Genomic DNA, 20178 nt, shown 5'->3' with positions numbered 1-20178 from the left:
ACTGCGCACTGGATGAATGTGTGCCCATAGGAAGACGGTCAGTTTCTTTGGCGAAATAAGAACACTGATATCTAAAGCAGTAAGGGTTAGATTATTTGATATTCAGAGTTGTTATAAAATCATTTAATTAGACTAATATATGTTGAGTAGAATGCAGGGACTGGGCACATTTACGCATGACAATTCCAAAGGGAAACTGTTGCAATACATTTTGAGCAAATCCAAATCCTAAAATACCTAATGTAATACGATTGTTCATTAATCATGCAACTTCATATATGAGATTGTTATTGTTGAACCATTCCTCTTGATGACAGATGATGTGAAGGGGTGAAAGCTGATCTCTCAGGTGTGAGCAGCACGCATTGTTGAGAAAGAACATTGCGGAGAATCACACAGAACCGCAGGACCGAGCTAAACTTTCCCGTAGGGCAGGTTTGAGTGGTTTCAAACAAGAAACTGCGCTACATTTAATACATTTAAAGCAAGACCCATTGATAGAGATTATATAGTTGCCTAGGCAACTTTTTAAACGTCATCGAAGGCATCATACGCGCGCAAAATGCAAAATTATTTCAAATCCATTTACTCAGTCTGTGTTATAATCAATATGATTTTGATACCATTATCTTTTGGTGAGATGTATACGTCATTATTGAACGTCAAACAAGCCATCATTGTTGAAAGACAACTTATTGATMATTTAGAAACTTATATTGAACACGAATCGGAGAGACTTGAAGACATCAAAAGGTGAGTRACAGACAGGGAACGTTGTCATGATGCACGTGTKCTTGATAGCTTATCACTCATTTATGTTGTAGGCTTAATTATTAAGGTTTAGAGTGTGTGGTTTTAGAAAGAGAGAGAACAAATATTGCTAAATAATTGTGTCTAAAAATTWGTAAGCTATATGTTTGGGCTATGTGTTCTTTATTGTATGTTGTTCCATATAATTTCACGATAGGCTACGATTATCTTCATACTTAGGCCTTTGTATTCCTTCAGAACATATGCCATTGATGAATCACCTCCATCCTTTAGGTAACTTTAGAGGGAACTTAACATTATAATGACTAATTACTAATGTTAAGTTCCTTCTAAAACCTATCAAAACTCAAGATGCGTTCTATACTGATTTAGGGGCAGTTTGATTTCAATGTAAAACCTCATGCATATATCATTGCATGGTTGTCTCCCCCCTGTCCATCTACCATGGTATCACCATAGGGTGATATTCTCTCTAAACCTTTAGCACTTATAGACTCTTTCTGCAGGTTTTATGCAAAGGTGTCAGAATTGCACAGTGAGGTGTACAATGGACCATCAGCTGTTATGGCAAACCCCTTGGTGGYGTTTACTCTTATCAAGCGCTTGCAGTCCGAGTGGATTAATCTGATCTACAGTGATGAAGCACAAGAGAACACCCAAGGTTGTTTCCCTTTATGACTCTCTTTAAAAACAAATCTGGTCCTTACAACTGACATAACCTGGGACATAAGTTTGACAAAGGTCCATCACCACTTTTTGTGTTCTGTCGCCACCCCACCCCCACTCGCTCCCCCCGTGTTGTGTTTCAGCCTTCAGGTCCGGGTACGAGGAGGTGGAGGAGGAGGGAAGCTTGCCAAAACTGGAGGACCTTCAGGGGGCGGCCAATGGGTTGATGAGACTGCAGGATGTGTATGCCCTTCAAGTGGGGGGACTTGTGAGAGGTCACTTCCAGAGGATCACTAACGGCAACCCCATTGACATCTACAGTCCCACAATATCTGTTCTTCTTTCTGGGGATGACTGCTTCCTGGTTGGGAAGGTAAGCCACCAATAACTCACCCATTTAATCATTGGCTGCACATGATTCTCCACCCTTCTCCTCTTGCACACTGTCTCATATAGATCTAACAATGATGAAAGCTCCCTATGGTTACACAAATCCCACACGTAAGCTGAACAGGCATAAGCACTTCTTCATTCCCATGTCCATCATACCTGAACGTCAATAGTACGCCACTGACTAAGGGAATGTACAATATGTATTACTTACAGTATGTGGCTTTATGAGAAGTGTGTATGATAAGGGTAATGTGCAATGTATGTGTTGTGTTGAGTGTGTAATGTACAKTGTCTTTTGGGTCCTGGTCAAAAGTAGTGCACAATAAAGGGAATAGGGTGACATTTGGAGACATTTGGAAGACGGACAAAGTCTTCCTCCTGATGAGTCACTCCTCAATGGATCCTACTGTTTATGTACAGTGGCACTGTGTGGGAGAGACAGTATGGAAAATACATCATATCTGTTTAGGGAAGTCTAAGAATGTGGAGTAAGGGCCTTTGCCTTCACTTGTGCTAACACCAGGATTATCTGACTGTGACCATGTGTAAACAGATGCTCCGTTTGGCATGTTGCATGCAGTAATAGTTCGTCAACTGCACTTTTGTGGTGGCTAAAACCTAGTTGTTAAAACCAGCAGGGTTATCTAAGGGTTAGCTATATTTGCCACGTTTCCAGGGCCCGTACAAAGCCTCAGCCACCATCAACAATCATAGTAGTACATTTACTTTACGTCGCTCTCTCTTCTCTACAGCTCTAGATGTGAGAGAATGATATTTACAATGCTGAAAAGGTGTTTACTCTTTCCTTCCAACATATATTTTGAGTATGGTGTATGACTGTTCAGGAAAAGAATGTGTCTCAATTTGTCATTATGAAAGCTTTCTGTTGTTTTCTAATGCTAACATCCTGTTGTTGTATCGTAGGTTGCCTATGAGCTGGAGGACTACTACCACTCAGTGCCGTGGCTGGAGGAGTCAGTGCGTCTTTTCCGAAGGGCGGGGGGGGAATGGAGCCCAGAGAATGAGGGAACTCTGGAAGATGCTCTGGATCACCTGGCCTTCTCTCACTTCAAGGTGTGTCTATGTTGCACATAGAAATACAAGTTATTTTGATTTTGAATGTGATTCTTTATAAAATAGACCTACTGGTTGAAAATAGTATTTGTGGACAGATGTGATTCTTTCAGCATTTTGTTGACCAAATGTTACTTTTTTGTTTTGCTTCAGACAGGAAACATCTCCTATGCACTGAGTCTCTCTCAGGAGTTGTTGAACCATGGTAAGCCTGTCTAGTTAAAGCATCCCACTATAGAGTGGCCTGGGGTGGTCCAGCGGTCTAAACTGCTGCCTCTGGATCGCACATAGTATGTTCCGTTGCGAGCATGGGTTTTACTCCGACCCACTTCCTTTCTCTTTATCCTGTCCAATAAAAATAACATTCTGAAAAAGGAGTGGGACTGCCCCAATCCATAAAAAAACATCCCACTACATATATCATTGTCACCATCTGCTTTGTATATCAGCCTATTTCCCCATACGGTAGCTGAACCCTGAAGTACTATATACTTACTGTGCATAATGCAGACGTGGACCTGGACCTTACAATTCAGGCCTCCTTTTAATAATACTACGTACATTGACCAGGAAAACATCTGTACTGCTCGTTTGTTTCTATTTTACCAACTGGACGTTGTGATTTGTTTCTCCAAACTCATGGTATCATATTGATGGTATTAACATGATTCCCTTCCTGAAGATCCCATGAACAGGAGAGTTTTGAAGAATGTAGAGAAGTATGAGCGACTGCTTGTTGACAATCCACCATCACTGAGCGCTGACACTGGGTTGAAGAGGCCCAACACCACCTATCTACGGACAAGGAACACCTACGAGAGACTGTGTCGGACACAGGGCACTCCGGTATACTCATCTATGATATTGTAATCTCCTCCACCCAGCCGGCTATATGCGGTAGCAATTGAGCGATACATTTGCTTTTAGAAATGCTCCAAACAGCAACTGAAATCATACTGTCCTTTTACATGTACGACACCACATGAGCCACCATATGTGGAAAACTAAGACTTGGCTACATTCTGGAGCTCATAGAGAACGAAAATATTTTTTAAGTTCTGAGGATGAAAAGAAAATACTGCTGCTTTCTTCCCATGTTTCGGATCCAGTAATGACTTCAGATGCCCTTCTCTCCTCACAGCCAATGCGTTATGAAAACCCCCGGCTGTTCTGTGACTATTTCAACAATGACAGTCCTGGGCTACTACTGCAGCCAATCAGACGGGAGGTGCTGAGCCTGCAGCCGTATGTGGTCCTCTACCACAGCTTCATCACTGACTCAGAGGCAGAGCGCATCAGGGACCTCGCCCAGACAGGGGTGAGTGTCTATCTACTGTCATGGTGTCGCCCCTTTTACTCAGAAAAGGCCTATCAGGGCAGTATGTATCAAGCATCTCGGATAAGAAGTGTTGATCTAGGATCCAGTCCTCCCTGTCCAGTCTTATTCATTATGATCTTAAAGGCTAAATGGATCCTAACTCAGCCATCCAACTCTGTGACGCTTGATGCATATGGCCCCAGATTCCATTGTCATAACATTGATTCTGATTACCACATTCACTTTCCAAGTCCATTCAAAATGATGAGTGTCTTTTAAATAACATAACTGATAGAAGAGACCGTCCTGTGTCATGATTAGTTGTTGCGCATATGAAGCATTATTAAATGCGTTACCATGTCAACGGCCTATTGTAACGATAGTCTATATCGTCCTYCTCATCGGACGAGGAGAGGCGAGAAGGATCGGACCAATACGCAGAGTGGTTAGTTTCCATAGTGATTTAATATACACGAAAACAAATATGCGATACAAAATAACCAAAATGAAACTACTGTTACCGTCCCGTGTGGCGGAACACTAACAAGGAACAAACACCCACAAAACACACGTGAAACCCCGGCTGCCTAAGTATGATTCTCAATCAGGGACAACGATTGACAGCTGCCTCTGATTGAGAATCATACCAGGCCGAACACACAAAACCCCAACATAGAAAACAACACATAGACAACCCACCCAACTCACGCCCTGACCATACTAAATAAATACAAAACAAGAGAAAACAGGTCAGGAACGTGACACCTATTTTATGACTCCATGTCACGTTCCTGACCTGTTTTCTGTTAGTTTTATGTGTTAGTTGGTCAGGACGTGAGTTTGGGTGGGCATTCTATGCCCACCAGAACTAATCCAGAACTGCCCCTCAGTCCAGAGCTGTCTCTCTGTCCGGAGCTGCCCTTCAGTCCGGAGTTGCCCCTCTATCCTAAGCTACCTCTTTATCCTGAGCTATCTCTCTATCCTGATCTATCCCTCTGTCCTGAGCTACCTCTCTGTCCTGAGCTACCTGGTCCCGGAGCTGTCCTTTATCTTGGTGTTGTCCCTTAAATTAGGTGGGGGAAATAAGAGGGTGGTCATGATAGGGGGTAGACGTAAGCTGGGATTGACTATGGTGGGGTGGGGACCTCGTCCAGAGCCTGAGCCACCACCGTGGTCAGATACCCACCCAGACCCTCCCCTAGACTTTCTGCTGGTGCGCCCGGAGTTCGCACCTTGAGGGGGGGGTTATGTCACGTTCCTGACCTGTTTTCTGTTAGTTTTATGTGTTAGTTGGTCAGGACGTGAGTTTGGGTGGGCATTCTATGTTGTCTGTTTCTATGTTGGTTTAAGGGTTGCCTGGTATGGCTCTCAATTAGAGGCAGGTGTTTGGCGTTCCTCTAATTGAGAGTCATATTTAGGTAGGTTGTTTCACAGTGTTCGTTGTGGGTGGTTGTTCCTGTGTTGTGTATATGTTTGCACCATACGGGACTGTTTGCGGTTTGTTCGTTTTATGTAGTCTGTTCCTGTTCATTGCGTTCTTCACGTTATATGTAAGTTCGTCGTTCAGGTCTGTCTGCATCATTTATTTGTTTTGTTTAGTTTGTTTTTTCGTCGTGTTCAATAAATCATGTCATTTCACTAGCTGCGCTTGGTTCGATCACTATCCTCCTCTTCGGATGAGGAGGAGGAAAACCGTTACAGAACCACCACCAATCCAGAACCAAGCAGCGTAATGTGAGCAACGGGAAGTATACAGGACTTGTGGAGTTGGGAGCAAGTATTTAACGGAGAAGGACCATGGGCTAAAGTGAATCACCGTCATGGGAACAGCTGGAGCAGCTGGAGAGCGGAGGAAAGAGAGAGAGGAACCGGCGTTATGAGGGGAAGCTTGCACGGAAGCCCGAAAAGCCCGTGAGTAACACCCAAAATTTCTTGGGTGGGGCTAAGAGGTAGTGGGCCAAGGGCAGGTAGGAGACCTGCGCCCACTTCCAGGCTAACCGTGGAGAGCGGGAGTACGGGCAGACGCCGTGTTACGCAGTAGAGCGCATGGTGTCTCCTGTACGTGTGCATAGCCCGGTGCGGGTTATTCCACCTCCCCGCACTGGTAGGGCTAGATTGGGCATTGAGCCAGGTGTCATGAGGCCGGCTCAACGCGTCTGGTCTCCAGTGCGTTCCTCGGGCCGGCAACATGGCACCTGCCTTAGCATGGTTTCCCCGGTTCGCTACATAGCCCGGTGCGGGTTATTCCACCTCCCCGCACTGGTCGGGCGACGGGAGCATTCAACCAGGTAAGGTTGGGCAGGCTCAATGCTCAAGAGAGCCAGTACGCCTGCACGGTCCGGTATTTCCGGCGCTACTCTCGCCAGCCCAGTACCACCAGTGCCTCCACTACGCACCAGGTTTCCAGTGCTTCTCCAGAGCCCTGTTCCTCCTCCACGCACTCTCCTATGGTGCGTGTATCCAGTTCGGTGCCTCCAGTTCCGGCACCACGCACTAAGCCTCCTGTGCGTCTCCAGAGCCCTGTACGCACTGTTCCTTCTCCCGTCCTCGCTGATGTGCGTGCACTCAGCCGGTGTCACAGTGCCGGTACCGACGCACCAGGCCTATAGTGCGCTTCGAGAGGTCAGTGTGCCCTGTCCCTGTCCCCGCACTAGGCTTGAGTGCGTGTCTCCAGTCCGGTGCCTCCAGTTCCGGCACCACGTACCAGGCCTACAGTGCGTCTCAGCGGCCAGAGTCTGCCGTCTGCCCAACGGCGCCTGAACTGTCCCTCTGCCATGAGCCTGCAAAGCTGCCCCCGCCCATGAGCCTACAGAGCCTTCGCAGACAGGAGCAGCCAAAGCTTCCGCTAGAGCGATCAGTCTGAGCATCGTCCCACGCATCTGGCACGTTCTCCAGCCGCCATCTGAGCACATCCGTCTCCCCGCGCCATTAGAGCCATCCGTCTCCCGCGCCATTAGCACCCGTCTCCCAGCGGCCATTAGAGCCATCCGTCTGTCCGAGCCATTAGAGCCGCCGTCTGTCCCGAGCCGTCAGAGCCGATAGTCAGTCAGGAGCCGCTAGAGCCATTCGCAGACTGGATCTGCAGAGCGCCAACCAGACTGGATCTGCCAGAGCCGCAACAGCGGATCGAGCCCAACAGAAGGATCTGCCAGAGCCGCCAACAGACAGGATCTGCCAGAGCCGCCAACCAGACAGGTCTGCCAGAGCCGCCAACCAGACAGGATCTGCAGAGCCGCCAACCAGACAGATCTGCCAGAGCGCAACCAGACAGGATTCGCCAGAGCCGCAACCAGACAGGATCTGCCAGAGCCGTCAGCGAGCCATGACCGTCCAGAGCCGTCAGCCTGACATGAGCGTCCAGAGCCGTCAGCCGCATGGCGTCCAGACGCGGCAGTCAGCCATGAGCTGCCCTCAGCCAGAAGCGGCTAGTAATCCAGAATGCCCCTAGTCAGAGTGTCTGCTCTTGTCGGAGCTGCCCTTCAGTCCGGAGTTGCCCCTCTATCCTAAGCTACCTCTTTATCCTGAGCTATCTCTCTATCCTGATCTATCCCTCTGTCCTGAGCTACCTCTCTGTCCTGAGCTACCTGGTCCCGGAGCTGTCCTTTATCTTGGTGTTGTCCCTTAAATTAGGTGGGGGAAATAAGAGGGTGGTCATGATAGGGGGTAGACGTAAGCTGGGATTGACTATGGTGGGGTGGGGACCTCGTCCAGAGCCTGAGCCACCACCGTGGTCAGATRCCCACCCAGACCCTCCCCTAGACTTTCTGCTGGTGCGCCCGGAGTTCGCACCTTGAGGGGGGGGTTATGTCACGTTCCTGACCTGTTTTCTGTTAGTTTTATGTGTTAGTTGGTCAGGACGTGAGTTTGGGTGGGCATTCTATGTTGTCTGTTTCTATGTTGGTTTAAGGGTTGCCTGGTATGGCTCTCAATTAGAGGCAGGTGTTTGGCGTTCCTCTAATTGAGAGTCATATTTAGGTAGGTTGTTTCACAGTGTTCGTTGTGGGTGGTTGTCTCCTGTGTCTGTGTATATGTTTGCACCATACGGGACTGTTTGCGGTTTGTTCGTTTTATGTAGTCTGTTCCTGTTCATTGCGTTCACGTTATATGTAAGTTCGTCGTTCAGGTCTGTCTGCATCATTTATTTGTTTTGTTTGTTTATGCAAGTTTAGTTAGTTTTTTCGTCGTGTTCAATAAATCATGTCATTTCACTACGCTGCGCCTTGGTTCGATCACTACTCCTCCTCTTCGGATGAAGAGGAGGAGGAAAACCGTTACACTCCAGTAAAGATCGTGTAGAAGAGTGACTCTACACACAGAACACTGTTCGTTTTGGCTCTGCTGGGATAACGGTTATTTTAGGAAATTTCCAACCTGCTTTTTTCCCCTGGGGTCTGGCTGCTTAGACTACCACTGATGTCCTAGTTTATCACCCAAGTCATAGTTACAGCTTAGATTACATTGGCAGGCTATGATAGGATTTTCATCATATAGTAATCTTTCTATTCTTGCATGTTTGTGATCTCAAATACTTCATCTATCAAGGGCTTTAGAAAGGCTCAGTCTCTGTTCTGTGACCTGGTTGCAATATTTACAAATATTAACAAATAAGTGATAATGCCTGAGAAGCCGGTGTTTGTTGGATATATTGGCACCGGTGTTAGGCCCGAGAACAAGCCGGCAAACAGTGCCAATATATCCAACAAACACCGGCTTTGAGGACATAATCACTTTTATTCAACTGGTTACCAGCATATTCAAATAATGATTGACATATTTTCATTAAAAAACGTTATTTTGATGAATTTATTCGTACGATTTCATCCTTCCACAAGATATAGTCCCGACACAAATCTAGGGTTGCTAGAGACGCGACCCTTTCGTTCGTTCTTTTTGTTCTGTATCTATGGACGCGACCCAGTCGTTCGTTCTAAGTGTTCAATTGCCATACAGAATAACAACAGTAGCTGCATTTGTTTAAGCTGTTTTCTAGTGACGTTTATTTGGATACATCCATAACAATGAGCTAATGAGCCACGATTTTGCCTGGCATAGAAAATGTGCTCTCTCGTTAGGACACTGTTGTTTAGAAGAGCTAGCCAACAACATAGCTAACACAATCACTTCAAACTGAAGCTGGAAAGACTGCAAACTAGTTGCACTTCGTTTCGTTTGACCTTTTTCAATTGATACTTCTTTGTATTCATCTATAAAAACGATGCCAGCTGATTCATGATTTAGACTGGCTGAGAAACGCTGCCTGCCTCTCTCTCTCTCTCGTCTCGACTCCCGACCCCTACACGTTCATTACATTACTGTTGGACAGTTGGAGATCGAATTTGAATATTGAAACAATGACAGTGAGGTTTATACAAATCTCCGCTGTTGAAAACTAAATATTAGTCTAGAAGAAATGTGAGATAATGTCTAGATTCTTTTTGTAGTGGAGATCAAGTTTATAACTTCCCTGCCTGGGCTGATGAGACAGTGGATTGCGCAGTCAGATGGAACAGAGTAAATGGGCATTTAAACGTCATAGATTTAGCCGGTGGCAATTTGTGGAATAGACACCAGCTGGAATGCGCTTTTAACTAATCAGTATTCAGGATTAGACCCACCCGTTGTATAAAATCTGATAATGCATGCCAAAAAGAGCTGAAATTTGTCCATCAAGCTGGTTTGAAAGAATAACTTCTGTCACGCCCTGACCTTAATTATCTCTGTTTTCTTTATTATTTTGGTTAGGTCAGTGTGTGACGAGGGTGGGTATGCTAGTTTTGTATTGTCTAGGTTTTTTTGTATGTCTAGGGGTTTTGGTAGTCTAGGTATATGTATGTCTATGGTTGCCTGAATTGGTTCCCAATCATAGGCAGCTGTTTATCGTTGTCTCTGATTGGGGATCATATTTAGGTTGCCATTTTCCCTTTTGGTTTTGTGGATTCTTGATCTATGTTTAGTTGCCTGTCTGCACTATCCATATTAGCTTCATGGTTCGTTTTGTTATTTTGTTCGTTTGTTCAGTGTTCGTTCTTTTAATAAAGAAGAATGTACGCTTACCACGTTGCGCCTTGGTCTCCTCCTTAGGACGGCAGTGACAACCTCTGAGTCTGCGTTGTACTGATGGGCTAATTTTAATGACTGGAATGGAATTAATGGAACGGTATCAAACACAAACATATGGAAACAACGTTTGACTTCGCTCCGTTTATTCAATTTCAGCCATTACAATGAGACTGTCCTCCTACAACTCCTCCCACTAGCGTCCATTGGCTGTCTCAGTTTTTCTGGCGACATTCTGTAACCCAAATTATCTCCTAGATTTTGGGATGTTTTGGCATTGTTCAACAGGTTTTCCACCCCTTCTTCAAATTAAAATCCCTCCACTCATTATGTCAACATTTCATGGCGCTCTGGTGGGTTGATTAAAACCAGGCCTGGCCTGTCTCAAATGGCACCCTATTCCCTATATAGTGCACTACAAAAGTAGCACACTATATAGGGAATAGGGTGCCATTTGGGACTTGCAGCTGGAGTATTAGTCATTTGGAGCCTGGAGCACATGCAGTACTCCTTGCCCTGAGCACATAGACACATACATCATTGCCTGAGCATTGGTATTCAGGTGTTCATGCTTCGCTCCAAGGGTTTACTATTAGCTGTCTAGTTCAAAGTATTTAGAGAGGGTGTAGATAGAAATGGCAGTCAAAGTTACTGCTGTATAAAATGATTGAGTATTGAACGTTTTCTTTCTTTTTGTGCCATAAGTTAAGGAGATCTGTGGTGGCATCTGGAGAGGAACAGGCTACTGCAGAGTATCGCATCAGCAAGAGGTATTACTATCAGAAACATGTCACTATTAAATGTATAGTTTACAGTTCCTTTTCATAACACTGAAAGCAGTAATAAAAGCACCAGCAGAACAATGCACCCTCACAGCAACCAGTGAATATACTGTATAACACTATGAAATGCTTGGGCTAATTTTATGGTGCACATGTGATTTTCAGGCTTATTAGTTATAACATGTAATGTATGATAGTTAACTGTGGGATAAACTTTAACCTTTGAATGGAAAGTAGCTGAACACCTCTGGAACCTACAGTATCAGTGGAAGGTGAAGTGTACATTATTGTTTTACATCAGGTAGCACGACGAGTCAATCTGCATTGATCGGTTGAGGACTGCACATCAAGTAGGAATGACGCCACCTGTCAGAAGACAGAGTGTACATAACATCAGGTCGAGCTCAAACCAAGACAGTAACATTATCTGTATTATGAGAGTTTGTGTTTTGTTTTTCAGTGCATGGCTAAAGAACACAGCCCACCCTATCATTGGGAGGCTGGACCAGAGAATCACCTTGCTCACAAGTCTCAATGTGCAGCCTCCGTATGCAGAGTACCTCCAAGTGGTGAACTATGGGATTGGAGGACACTATGAACCTCATTTTGACCATGCAACGGTGAGTGGGTTTCTCTATCTTTAGAACAGTACATCTTGAATAAACCCTACATTTACTAAATTAATTAACACTTCATGCAATAGTGAACCCTCATTTTGTGTGTTAGTGTTGAGTGATGGGCTTGTGTCCCAAACGTCACCCTATTTCCTAGTACAGGGGTTCCTAAACTTTTACACTCTTCACCCTTCCAGCATATTATTTTAATTTAACTAGTCAGTTAAGAACCAAATTCTTATTTACAATGACAGCCTAGGAACAATGGGTTAACTGCCTTGTTCAGGGGCAGAACGACAGACTTTTACCTTGTCAGCTTGGGGATTCGATCTAGCAACCTTTCGGTTACCCAACGCTCTATTCACTAGGCTACCTGTCACCCCCCCTGCATTGGGGAACGTCCCGCCCCCCTGTGCGCGCCACGTCTATTTATATGGGCACAAGCCCTGTTCATTCCACAAACTGCTCACACCCCTCTTGCTGGCGGAGAGAACATTTTGCAGGTTTAAAGCTTATTTTCTGTAATTATACACATTTTGTCATGGCTGTAGAGAACATTTTGCCGTTTTAAAGGAAATTTTCTGGCAATTCTATAGATTTTGCCATGTCTAATGTGTATTCGTGTGATATTTGAGTGACTCGAACATTAATCCAAAATCTATGGACTAAAAAACCTAGCTACAAAACGTCAGCTGACATGGGCTAGTTGATCTGAAAATTTTTGACAAGATATAAATAGCTCTCTAAGGTCTGCAATAACTGACATGACAACTTATTTTGGGGAGGGGGACCCTCGCTCCACTGTTTGGGAACCACTGCCCTAGTACACTACTTTTGACCAGGGCTCATAGTTCTCTGGTCGAAAGTAGTGCTCTGTACAGGGAAATAGGGTGCCATTTGAGACGTAGCCATGGTAAGGACATGATATATTTATGTGTACTATGTTCTACATGTAACCAGTCAGCATCAAGCCCCCTTTTTAGGCTCAACACTGGGAATCGAGTGGCAACCTTCATGATATACGTACGTGTTTTATCTTGTTATCCTGTTATGTGCATGCTTGTCTCATTTGTGGATATACAGTAAAGGCATCTTTGGAGATACTGTACGCTATATCGCTTCAATCAGAATTAGAATTCAGTATTTTCTTATTGAAATTGCAATGAGATGTCAAACTTCAAGTTAAGGTGGTATGAAAAAGAATGTCTGCTTGTGAGATTTGGACAAACTCCACACTCCTTATTCCGGCATGGATGGCTTTTCTTTTACGTGCGCACAGTGGCTAGACTAGACACAACTCAGTGAGAATGTTGTCATCCTCCACAGCTCAGTTCTGTGGACGCAGGTGGGTCCACAGCCTTCATCCACRCTAACTTTAGCGTTCCTGTTGTGGAGGTAAATGCACTGCTCACATCAGCTGCTGGCTAAACTTGTTCTGTGTCCCAAATGGCACCCTATTCCCTACAGAGTGCACTATTTGTTACCAGTCTGTTTGTCAAAAGTAGTGCACTCTATAGGTAATAGGATTCTATTTTGGACATGGGCTTTACCTTCTTGTTTACCCATCAAAATTGCTTCAAGCCAGAACACATACCCTCCTAAACCTTCACCCTGTGCATGTGTTAATATGGCATCAAGAATAATAAGAGATTCTTTCCTCAGAAAGGTCACATCATTTCTTAAGATGTTTGGAGTAGGACTGTTCTTATGACAGTAGGCCTGATGAGTAAAGAGGAGCCATAGGCAGTGTCCCAAGTGGCACCCAATTCTCTTTATAGTGTACTACTTTTGACCAGGGCCCTGGTGTGGTGTTTGGTTTAATAAATGAGCTGCTGTTGAAAAGACACAGGACCTCACTAGGTTTTAACCTATCAATCTGGATTTTATTGAGGTTTCACTTCCTATCCTCAAGTGTTCCTATCCTCAAAATATCTCTCTCACTGGGCACCTTTTCCCTCGTATCAATGTCAAATATGTTGTACTTGGAGCACAGCTATGCACGTGGGATTTTAACATACATATATATACAACATTTAATTTTCATTGAGGTACAATGGCTTAGGATTGTCAAGTAGAGGAGGAGACCATACAAATTCCAGGCACGATAGTGGCCCACAAGATCCAGAAATGTTTTGTTCCAATGTTTTTAGTGACACATTTCCAATGTCTCTTGTGTTCCAGAATGCTGCCCTCTTCTGGTGGAACCTCCATCGGAACGGTCAAGGAGATGGGGACACTCTGCATGCTGGCTGCCCTGTCCTTGTTGGGGACAAATGGGGTAAGAGGCTTTAATGAGACAACCGGGAACTCCACATAGTTCCTATAGAAAAACACACAGGTACAGTGAGCAGTGTCAGATGTGGAAAGCTAAGGACCCTACGTCTATTCCAGTAGCCCCTGCCTGTCATACTGAAGTCACAGCAGGAGCCTGGGGCCACATCTGCACTGCATTATACAGATAGAGTTGGGGACAATATAGAGAAGAGGTCAGGCACTGAGCACAGCTCTGGGATGCTAAACATGTGGGCCTCCATTCCACATTTAACTCTATCCTGGATCCCACAGTCAGTGACAAGGCTAAAGGAAACGCAGAGGGGAATCAGTCATTATGTGAGTGGCTGCATCTGAGAGACACTTAAACGAGAAAGTATATACTTTTTATTTTTTATTTTACTGTGTGTTCATGTATTTGAACTAAGATTATAACAAGGCCCCATTTCCCATTATTGACTGCCTCGCCTGGTTCACTAACTACTTCTCAGATAGAGTTCAGTGTGTCAAATCGGAGGGCCTGTTGTCCGGACCTCTGGCAGTCTCTATGGGGGTGCCACAGCGTTCAATTCTCAGGCCGACTCTCTTCTCTGTATACATCAATGGTGTCGCTCTTGCGACACCATTCTTTGACGCAAAGAATGGTGTCGCATTCTTTCTCTCTACGCAGACCATTCTACGCAGACGACACCATTCTGTATACATCTGGCCCTTCTTTGGACACTGTGTTAACAAACCTCCAAACGAGCTTCAACGCCATACAACACTCTTTCCGTGGCCTCCAACTGCTCTTAAATGCTAGTAAAACGAAATGCATGCTCTTCAACCGTTCGCTGCCCGCACCCGCCCGCCCGACTAGCATCACTACTCTGGACGGTTCTGACTTAGAATATGTGGACAACTATAAATACCTAGGTGTCTGGCTAGACTGTAAACTCTCCTTCCAGACTTACATTAAGCATCTCCAATCCAAAGTTAAATCTAGAATCGGCTTTTTATTTCGCGACAAAGCCTCCTTCACTCATGCTGCCAAACATACCCTCGTAAAACTGACTATCCTACCGATCCTTGACTTCGGCGATGTCATTTACAAAATAGCCTCCAACATTCTACTCAGCAAATTGGATGCAGTCCATCACAGTGGCATCCGTTTCGTCACCAAAGCCCCATATACTACCCACCACTGCGACCTGTATGCTCACGTTGGCTGGCCCTCACTACATATTCGTCGCCAAACCCACTGGCTCCAGGTCGTCTATAAGTCTTTGCTAGGTAAAGCTCCGCCTTATCTCAGCTCACTGGTCACCATAGCAACACCCACCCGTAGCACATGCTCCAGCAGGTATATTTCACTGGTCATCCCCAAAGCCAACACCTACTTTGGCTGCCTTTCCTTCCAGTTCTCTGCTGCCAATGACTGGCACGAATTGCAAAAATCACTGAAGTTGGAGACTTGTATCTCCCTCACTAACTTTAAGCGTCAGCTTACCGATCGCTGCAGCTGTACACAGCCCATCAGTAAATAGCCCATCCAACCAACTACCTACCTCATCCCCGTAATTGTTTTTGTTTTTCTGCTCTTTTGCACACCAGTATTTCTACTTGCACATCCTCATCTGCACATATATCACTCCAGTGTAAATTGCTAAATTCTATTGGCCTATTTATTGCCTTACCTCCTTACTTCATTTGTTCACACTGTATACAGATTTTTTTATATTGTGTTAATGACCGTACGTTTGTTTATGTGTAACTCTGTGTTGTTTTTGTCGCACTGCTTTGCTTTATCTTGGCCAGGTCATAGTTGTAAATGAGAACTTGTTCTCAACTGGCCTACCTGGTTAAATAAAGGTGAAATAAAAAAATAAAAAATTAAAGTAAAAAAATTGATGGCTCTATACAAGGGATCTATATAAAAATGTGTGTCTACACTTTTTGGGGATTTTAATGTCAGTGAATATTTAACAACTCTTTTTTACACACCTATATATTATATTTTATGTTTATTTGACTACTCTGTGACATACACTACTAACACATACTCTCTGTTGTCCATGCCCTGTTCCAGTGGCTAACAAATGGATCCATGAGCACGGCCAGGAGTTCCAGAGACGCTGCAGCCCAAATCCTGAGGAGTGAGAAGAGAGAAAGCAGCTGCTGGGACCGCTTGGAGTACAAGAACCAGCCTCCACAATGGAGCCGTGCGCGCCACGCAGGCAGAGAGGGAGGGAACGAGAGAGGGAGCAAGAGAGAGCATGCGAGAGCGCTTGAGGCTGGGGGAGGGGAAGGCAGCCAAAGAGCAGCCTGCATCTGTGATTGGAGCTTCAGGCACAAGGGAACGAGGAGCACAGACACTGCTGGAGGGGGATGGAATGGCAGGGGGCTGACTTGGTTTTGGGAAGGAGGAGGTGGTGGTGGGGGAGGAGGGCATTTGGCAATCAGCCCCAAAGGCAGAGTGGCCTCTTGCTCCTACTCCCCAGTCAGTCCCTGCTGGAGCAGAGAGAGCGAGAGAGGCCTCTACACTCACACACTGGGCTGGTTTCAGTTAACGCTGCTAGGCTGTTTGTCAGTTTGTTTGAAAATAAATGTAAAAATAAGTATAATGCAGCCTTTTGAAAACTGATGCACTGAATCTGTCAGGATACGCTTCACACGGACTGATCTCATTAGCACAGCGCTGATCTTTACCATTAGAATTGAGTTAGAATTATATTTCTCTAACCATCTCACACCTTAAGAATGTAGTTAAGAGCAGCGCTGTGATTGAGGAAAAAGGTTATTGTGACTTTTTCCCATTCATGCTGTCAGTTCAGGAAACCAAAGGAGATGAGGTAGTAGTCTCTCCCACTGAGCGGCTTGCTGACATTTGGTGTGCTCTCTATTGCTCATCTCCTTGTAGCTAATGGGGTGCATATGAGTCAAACCTGTTGTGTCTTCTAGCTCCCATTCAGAGGCATAATTAATTAGTCATGGTCTGTAAAACAGATGATTGGATGAATGCATCTGCTTTAGTACTCTGACCTCACTACAAATCCTGGGTATCTAGCTGCATACCAGCCAGCCAAAATATGTGTTTGTATGTAGGTCAAAACACCTCTGAAAAGAGTGCATACCAGCTTTCACACCTAGTCTATGAGCGAGTGAGGAGTGAAATGTACTGTAGGCTCCCTCTCTTTGGGCTGGGTGCTGCCTTTTGAGTGACAGGGACTGTTGAAGGGAGAGGGGTTCAACAAGGATAATATCTCTGCCTGCTGGGATGTAAGGAAGTATTCCCTCCGGTACACAACCCCGTACCACCCCTACCCTTTACACACACACACCACACACAGATACAAACACAGAGGTCGTATACTACAGGAATGCTACATTCTCCCAGCTGCATTCCTTAACAGTAGACCTTGACTGTTCCCCCTGGAGTGGATTGACAGGAGGCCCATGTTTGATAAAATGCATGGAGGATGAAGGTTATGCCTTTGGCGTTTCTCCAACCAAGAACATTTTTTTCTATGGAATTCTCAAACTTTATGATTTCAAAATAAATAACTTCAACAAAAATATGTGTCTGCCTCATTACTAAGCAGTTAAAACAAAACATACAAAAAATAATATTTACTATGCGTACATTCCGCAGACTATTTATAGTTGACCTGTCTAAAATGTGAGCACAGGACACGTACAGTTGAAGTCGGACGTTTACATACACCTTAGCCAAATACATTTAAACTCAGTTTTTTCACATTTCCTGACATTTAATCCTAGTAAAAATTCCCTGTCTTAGGTCAGTTAGGATCATCACTTTATTTTAAGAATGTGAAATGTCAGAATAATAGCAGATAATTATTATTTCAGCTTTTATTTCTTTCATCACATTCCCAGTGGGTCAGAAGTTTACATACACTCAATTAATATTTGATAGCATTGCCTATAAATTGTTTAACTTAGGTCAAACGTTTCAGGTAGCCTTCCACAATAAGTTGGGTGAATTTTGGCCCATTCCTCCTGACAGAGCTGGTGTAACTGAGTCAGGTTTGTAGGCCTCCTTGTTAGCACACACTTTTTCAGTTCTGCCCACAAATGTTCTATAGGATTGAGGTCAGGGCTTTGTGATGGGCACTCCAATACCTTGACTTTGTTGTCCTTAAGCCATTTTGCCACAACTTTGGAAGTATGCTTGGGGTCATTGTCCATTTGGAAGACCCATTTGCTACCAAGCGTTAACTTCCTGACTGATGTCTTGAGCGGTTTCTTCAATATATCCACATAATTTTCCTACCTCATGATGCCATCTCTTTTGTGAAATGCACTAGTCCCTCCTGCAGCATAGCACCCCCACAACATGATGCTGCCACCCCCGTGCTTCACGGTTGGGATGGTGTTCTTCGGCTTGCAAGCATCCCCGTTTTTCCTCCAAACATAACGATGGTCATTGTGGCCAAACAGTTCTATTTTTGTTTCATCAGACCAGAGGACATTTCTCCAAAAAGTACGATCTTTGTCATCATGTGCAGTTGCAAACCGTAGTCTGGCTTTAGGACTAGTTTTACTGTGGATATAGATACTTTTGTACCTGCTTCCTCCAGCATTTTCACAAGGTCCTTTGCTGTTGTTCTGGGATTGATTTGCACTTTTCGCACCAAAGTACGTTCATCTATAGGAGACAGAACGCGTCTCCTTCCTGAGCGGTATGACGGCTGCGTGGTCCCATGGTGTTTATACTTGTGTACTATTGTTTGTACAGATGAACGTGGTACCTTCAGGCGTTTGGAAATTGCTCCCAAGGATGAACCAGACTTGTGGAGGTCTACAATTCTTTTCTGAGGTCTTGGCTGTTTTCTTTTGATTTTCCCATGATGTCAAGAAAAGGGGCACTGAGTTTGAAGGTAGGCCTTGAAATACATCCACAGGTACACCTCCAATTGACTCAAATTATGTCAATTAGCCTATCAGAAGCTTCTAAAGCCATGACATAATTTTCTGGAATTTTCCAAGCTGTTTAAAGGCACAGTCAACTTAGTGTATGTAAACTTCTGACCCACTGGAATTGTGATACAGTGAATTATAAGTGAAATATTCTGTCTGTAAACAATTGTTGGAAAAATGACTTGTGTCATGCACAAAGTAGATGTCCTAACCGACTTGCCAAAACTATAGTTTGTTAACAAGAAATTTGTGGAGTGGTTGAAAAACTAGTTTTAATGACTCCAACCTAAGTGTGTGTAAACTTCCGACTTCAACTGTATGGTGCTATTGTATTTCAACCAAGTTGCAAGCGTCCACTCGGGCTGTGGAGAATTGTTCTTATGCACACACATACAGTCGTTGCCAAAAGTGTTGAGAATGACACAAATATTAATTTTCAGAAAGTCTGCTGCCTCAGTTTGTATGATGGCAATTTGCATATACTACAGAATGTTATGAAGAGTGATCAGATGAATTGCAATTAATTGCAAAGTCCCTCTTTGCCATGCAAATGAACTGAATCCCCCCCCAAAAAATTCCACTGCATTTCAGCCCTGCCACAAAAGGACCAGCTGACATCATGTCAGTGATTCTGTCGTTAACACAGGTGTGAGTGTTGACGAGGACAAAGCTGGAGATCACTCTGTCATGCTGATTGAGTTCGAATAACAGACTGGAAGCTTCAAAAGGAGGGTGGTGCTTGGAATCATTGTTCTTCCTCTGTCAACCATGGTTTCCTGCAAGGAAACACGTGCCATCATCATTGCTTTGCACAAAAAAAGGCTTCACAGGCAAGGATATTGCAGCCTGTAAGATTGTACCTAAATCAACCATTTATCGGATCATCAAGAACTTCAAGGAGAGCGGTTCAATTGTTGTGAAGAAGGCTTCAGGGCGCTCAAGAAAGTCCAGCAAGCGCCAGGACCGTCTCCTAAAGTTGATTCAGCTGCGGGATCGGGGCACCACCAGTACAGAGCTTGCTCAGGAATGGCAACAGGCAGGTGTGAGTGCATCTGCACGCACAGTGAGACAAAGACTTTTGGAGGATGGCCTGGTGTCAAGAATGGCAGCAAAAAAGCCCCTTCTCTCCAGGAAAAACATCAGGGAGAGACTGATATTCTGCAAAAGGTACAGGGATTGGACTGCTGAGGACTGGGGTAAAGTCATTTTCTCTGATTAATCCCCTTTCCGATTGTTTGGGGCATCCGGAAAAAAGCTTGTCCGGAGAAGACAAGGTGAGCGCTACCATCAGTCCTGTGTCATGCCAACATTA

General features: G+C 44.7%; 1 protein-coding gene across 1 annotated transcript; it reads left to right on the top strand.

Moving 5' to 3' along the window:
* The first annotated feature begins 398 nt into the window (after positions 1–398).
* LOC112080499 (prolyl 4-hydroxylase subunit alpha-3-like) lies at positions 399–17472 on the top strand. Its single transcript, XM_070442607.1, has 13 exons — positions 399–753; positions 1278–1432; positions 1581–1810; positions 2755–2904; positions 3058–3109; positions 3587–3750; positions 4046–4222; positions 10985–11049; positions 11522–11681; positions 12636–12698; positions 13002–13070; positions 13857–13953; positions 16015–17472. Exons 1-13 carry the CDS (start codon positions 563–565, stop codon positions 16083–16085), a joined length of 1644 nt encoding a protein of 547 aa, XP_070298708.1. The 5' UTR covers positions 399–562; the 3' UTR covers positions 16086–17472.
* The last annotated feature ends 2706 nt before the right edge of the window (positions 17473–20178 follow it).

The sequence above is a fragment of the Salvelinus sp. IW2-2015 genome, unplaced genomic scaffold (genome assembly GCF_002910315.2).
Source record: "Salvelinus sp. IW2-2015 unplaced genomic scaffold, ASM291031v2 Un_scaffold16339, whole genome shotgun sequence".
Lineage (NCBI taxonomy): Eukaryota > Metazoa > Chordata > Actinopteri > Salmoniformes > Salmonidae > Salvelinus > Salvelinus sp. IW2-2015.
The sequence above is the reverse complement of the archived record's forward strand: the minus strand, read 5'-3'. Positions and strand labels throughout refer to the sequence as shown.